Source organism: Bipolaris oryzae (genome assembly GCF_000523455.1).
Source record: "Bipolaris oryzae ATCC 44560 unplaced genomic scaffold scaffold_417, whole genome shotgun sequence".
Classification (NCBI taxonomy): domain Eukaryota; kingdom Fungi; phylum Ascomycota; class Dothideomycetes; order Pleosporales; family Pleosporaceae; genus Bipolaris; species Bipolaris oryzae.
The window spans coordinates 1-5,351 of record NW_006911693.1 but is presented as its reverse complement, the minus strand read 5'-3'; the positions used below and the strand labels follow the sequence as shown (position 1 = coordinate 5,351).

The following is a 5,351-nucleotide window of genomic DNA, read 5'->3' as shown; positions in this document are numbered from 1 at the left end:
GTGATTCTGACAATTAATTTAGTATATTGCAATAGTTTATTAACTGTGATAAAAAGCTGTGATAACGTGTTGACGTCGACGCGCTGGTGGGGCGTGAGCCATTCGCTTAGGTGAGCCATTCGCTTGTGAACCACGTTATAGGTATTTCGATTATTTATATATATAGTAATAGCTATAATATTTATATAATTCTTTTAAAAGATTATATAATAAATAGTACTTAAAATATTAAAGCTAAATTAGATATAGCTCCTATATATACTAAGTAGAATTAGAGTATATAAATAATAATGAACCTTTAAAGAATAATATCTTATTATAATATATTCCACTACTAAGAGTGCTACCTTACTAAGTATACTACTTTTTCTTAAATAAGAAATATTATAGAGGTATTATATAATACTATTATAAAGATATAATAGTTTAGAGAGATAGACTGTATACTAGAGTAGGCCGCTTATATAAGAAATATATTAATAGGTAATTATAAAGTAACTTATAACTTATAATATAACTCTATATATATAAAAACTAGACCTTTAGCTAGGAGATCTATATTTTATAAGATTATCTTCTTAAACTTAGTATTGAAACTATAGAGTAGGTCTTTAAAACTAAATTATAGTAGTTTAGAGTAAAATTAACGAATCCTTTAACAGAATAATAAGTTAATAACCTTTTTAAGAAATAAATAATGTAATTAGGGCTTTAGTAACGCTTATTAAGTAGATTCTAGGTGTCTAGGAATTAGTATAGGAGTTAAAAGTCGTTTAGTGGCTACTAGAGCCGAGATCCTATAAAGGAGCAATCTAAATAGTATTTCGTCTATTATACTAAAAATATAGTGTAAAGTAACGCGCTGAGACTCGCAAGCGAGCGTATTATCTCTATTTTAGCTATAGCTATATCAACATATATCGCATTGTTACAGTTGAAGAAACGTGGGCATTCTTTTGTGACTTGAATCGAATTTAGCCCATGGTCTAGGATCAATGACTGGTGTGAACCTCTCGCTCACCGGTTATACAGTCTAACCGCCAAGTCGAGACATGTAAACGTGTTCCCGTCTGGAGCGCAACCTGAGTGATATTTGGATTCCCTACTCGCTGGATACAATGCTCCACATGCTCTACTGACCTCGACTGACTATCCAGGACAAAAGGACTTCTTTTTCTTGCACTTATTTGCTTAGCCCATATATATGCGCAATGCTGATAGTGAAAAGTTCCGTTAGTGTAGATAAATTTATGATTTCCAAGTCTTGCTTCAGCCTCTGTTAGTGGCTTTAACCCATCTTGATCCCAGAAAAATGCAAAGTTGTTCTCGCTTAGAAAGCGATCGGATAGTTCTTGATTGTAGCAGGGTGGATGAACCCATCCAGACATCATGAGATCAAAAACACACCCGTTCTGTCGAGCTTGCTCTGACGTGCGTCCACATTCTCCCATGCTACTCGATGTCGCGTGAACAGAGAGGAAGATTATGTTCACAGCTGATCCGATTCCAAAAATGAAGAACGATACGATGAGAGCAATGCTGATGGCTCGGTATTGCCATAACCTAGCAAAACGATATGGGTCTTGTTCGTTGAGCTTTTCGAAACAGTGGTTGGTTGATAGTGGTGCCCCATCATCACTGCTCGCATTAGAGTTCGACGCTGAAAACTCAGAAGTATTTTCAAAATCGCCTAATAGAGCCACTCTTTGTTCCATCGGTAGAATATGTTAGAACGATATTTACTAAGAAAGGAATATAACATAATTACCTCTAAATTGGAAGGAGCGTCTTAATTTTCGAACATAGGCTGAATATTATGTATCCGTAGCTTAAGAATTGCTGGTTTGCTTATGGGGCTCGAATGAATGATGAGATTTTATATCGCTTTCGCTTGTGCACGAACACCAAGTACGACTAAATATAGACGACTGGATTAACGCTTATGATCCAGAAATTGTTGCAGACCTATATTTTTTCAATTGATCACAATTATTCCGGATAATAAGCCAATCATTTCTTTGCTGTATTTTGTCGGGTTGCTGGAAATGCCGCGGCCTCGGAAGGTAAACCGAAACGTACTAAATCTTTGAGGTAGACAATGCCCACTCAAACCTGGATTGCGCATGGTGATATACGCAACTGATACACACGATAAATAGAGATTAATGGTATAAGAATGCATCAAGTCCATCGCGAATTGATCACCACTACACTACAGCAATTACAGTCTTCCAATACTCTTCCTCATATCATTGCCTAGCAGTCCGCACCAACGAAAATCATTCAAGATGAAGTTCTCCATCGCCATTGTCGCAGTATTTGCTGCCTTGACCTCTGCTACCGCTGTTTTCCCAAACAGGGCTCCTCGTGGCACTCATTGCGACAACTTTTGTGGAGGAGAGACGACCACGTGCTGCGAAACTAACGAAGGTTGCTGCTACCCTTGCCACGAAGGCTCCGACGCCGACTGTACTCCCGAGGTAATATTTTTACCTTTGAAATTAACACCGAATTCAACTTACACTGCTAAGGTTACTGAATAATCATTTCTACTATTGATTTGGGGTTTAGTTAGTTCAATAAGCTGTATGTATCTCATCATCTACTTGGCGATCTACATTAACTCTCTATTGTAGGCCTCTCGGACATCCTAACTGGATTATCATATCACTAGAGAGGTGTATTTGGAATAATTCATAGGCTGGGATAGTGAAACGTTTTGTCTTGGCTTCACAGCAAGGTTTCGAAAGCATTTTCTCTTGAATATCCAGGACAAGCCAATATATCAAGACTATCTATAAATTCAACTTCTTTTACGCTCTAAGTGATAATATTACTGCACAACGTGTTAATCGTGTTGGTTGACCTGCAGGTGATTTATTAGTAAACAGTAAGACACTCGTATCCCTTATTGCGCAGACATCCATGCGATAATTTGAGGTACTTAATCTACCGTAGAGAATCAGCCATGACGAAAGCCGCTCCTATCTAGTATATGGCCATGCACTAGACCTCGTAGATAGTTTTTATAGTTTTTGATCTAAACTTCTATAGTTGATCGGTCCCAAATAGCATTACATAATCTAGAGTAATAGATTTGCTGTGTTCGATTTTGAGATGATTCCAGATAATAGGAACCTATAAAGAGAAAATTATGTTGTTGTTTTGCATATATTTCCATACCACGCATAGTAAATGCCGTCTCGTATTATCGTATAGTTTTTAACCCAGGCTATTGTCTGTGCTGTGACTGCATTGTTTTGAACTGACATATATCTTCTTTATTTATTGCATTTGTATTCCTCACTAATACAGGCCATCTATCAACTCCGATATGTCTTCACGTACGCGGTTCATGGAATATTTCTATGCTCATTCTTATCAAAACCTCAATAACGAGTCCGGTGAAGATGGATTCTCTCCAAAGAAAAAAGAAAAACCCTCTCTTACTCACACAATCGCGGTGCTCTACGCCATAATAGCTTTTCTTCTATTCACGCAGCTATCGTTTATCGTTCTCATAATCTCGAAACATTCGAACTCTTCTTTAGGGTCCTATGAAACAGGATTCTCAACGGAAATACGTATGGTTGATTATTAAAAGCTCGACTTAGTTCGTTATCGGGATAATTCTAATAAAATATGCAGACCCTAATCAAAATACACTCGCACTTCACAAAGTCAAGTTCTATGGCGGCGTAGTTTTTGATGAAAATGGTACCGTATCTCTGAGCTACGAGCCTGGACAGCCTGATTATTTCGGAACGCCTAGCTTAAGTGTTGAAGCCGCTTGGGATAAACTTCTGAACCGTATGTCTTCCCCTCCAATTCTACATCGACTCCGACGAGGTATTGAAGTATCACTCAGATCGGTTCATCAAGGTGGACCCAAAGGACTGGCCAAAGGAAGCCGTCCGGCTTGGACAACAGGATCTCGTTCAGGGATCGTGGCGATTAGAGCAAGTCTACCTCCATTTCTCCCTCTAGATGGCAAGAACCGTCTGACCACTAGTAATGCTATCTAGGACGAGTGGTTTCCACGCACTGCATTGTTTGGTTAGTATTAGATATACAATGAAGCTTCTTTACACTAATTATCTAGAATTACGTTAGGAAATCTCTTTCCCCAGAATATTATGAATCATACCGAGATAAACCAGAGCAAAGCTCAAAGAGTCTTTCTCATTCCGGTCATCTAAGTAAGCCACGATTCTTAGATACTAAGAGAAAGCATGTAGGCTGATAAAGATTTCGACTTAGAACATTGCTTAAGTCAAATTCATCAAAATATTATGTGTCACCTTGATATGACGCCTACACCTCGAACGTGGCGCCCGGCGCCTGCTGGAGTCCACGGGCAGGGTCTTCGTCATGCAGATACAGACCAATGGCATGTCTGTAGGAATTTTGAGGCTCTGAGAGACTGGATGTATCCGTTACAAGAGTTCCATGATAAAAAAACAAAGCAATAGCTATGAAAAACGTATGCAGTGGTAGTTTCCCCTCGAATAATATGGGTACAGTGGTAAAGAATGGTGACGCAAAAGAATGGAGTACGATTAAAATGTTATTCGAATGCAGATATCTCGCCAGCTCCTAGTTATAACTTATTATGCAAGTCTAACAATACTTTAATATAGCCGACATCGTAGAGGAGAGTAGACGCTAGCTACTTAATAGCAGTATTGGAAATAATCACTTGCACTTTCTAATTATACTACGCTCCTTGGATAAATATCGCGTAATATAGCGTATACGCCTAAGAGGATCAAAATAAGTAATCTTTAATAGATATTACCTTAGAGGCTATATAAGATATTAGAGAGAAAATAGCACTGATAGCATATAGTTAGACATAACTAGAAAGTAGAATAAAGAAGTTTATTAGCGATAGAAAAGCGATAATATTCTACTCTCCAGTCTTTACTCGTAGAGGTAGTATTTATAATAGTAATACTAGAGGGAAAATAGTACTAATAGCATAGAGTTAGGCCTAAGAGTATTAAGATTCACATTTGTCAGTGGATATTGACTAAGGGCCCGTCCGCGATACTCTAGGTATTAACTATCACTTTAGGTAGTAGCTTTATAATCGCTTTATTATTCTAAGTATTAACACTTACTCTAGATATTAACTATAGCGCTCTCTCTATATATATTTAAATTTATAATTTATACTAAGATAAAGCGATTCTTCTAATATATATAGCTAAGATATCTACTATCTCTTATATTATATAGTATTAGTACTCTCTTTACTAGTTTATATTAGACTATATATAATATAAGAGTACTATTAACTTATAAGTTAGAATAGTTTAAGAGTAACCTACTTAAGTTAGTAGCTAGTA

General features: G+C 37.2%; 2 protein-coding genes across 2 annotated transcripts; one reads left to right on the top strand and one right to left on the bottom strand.

The window, feature by feature from the left end:
* Positions 1-1,025: 1,025 nt before the first annotated feature.
* COCMIDRAFT_43520 (uncharacterized protein) lies at positions 1,026-1,478 on the bottom strand (the record flags this gene model as incomplete). Its single annotated transcript, XM_007695735.1, has 1 exon — positions 1,026-1,478. A coding segment is annotated over one exon (453 nt), but the record flags the coding sequence as incomplete, so codon positions are not given.
* A 1,979-nt stretch (positions 1,479-3,457) lies between these two features.
* Positions 3,458-4,448, top strand: COCMIDRAFT_62942 (uncharacterized protein; the record flags this gene model as incomplete). Its single annotated transcript, XM_007695734.1, has 6 exons — positions 3,458-3,584; positions 3,649-3,810; positions 3,869-3,947; positions 4,032-4,056; positions 4,103-4,199; positions 4,261-4,448. Coding segments are annotated over 6 exons (678 nt in total), but the record flags the coding sequence as incomplete, so codon positions are not given.
* Positions 4,449-5,351: the final 903 nt, after the last annotated feature.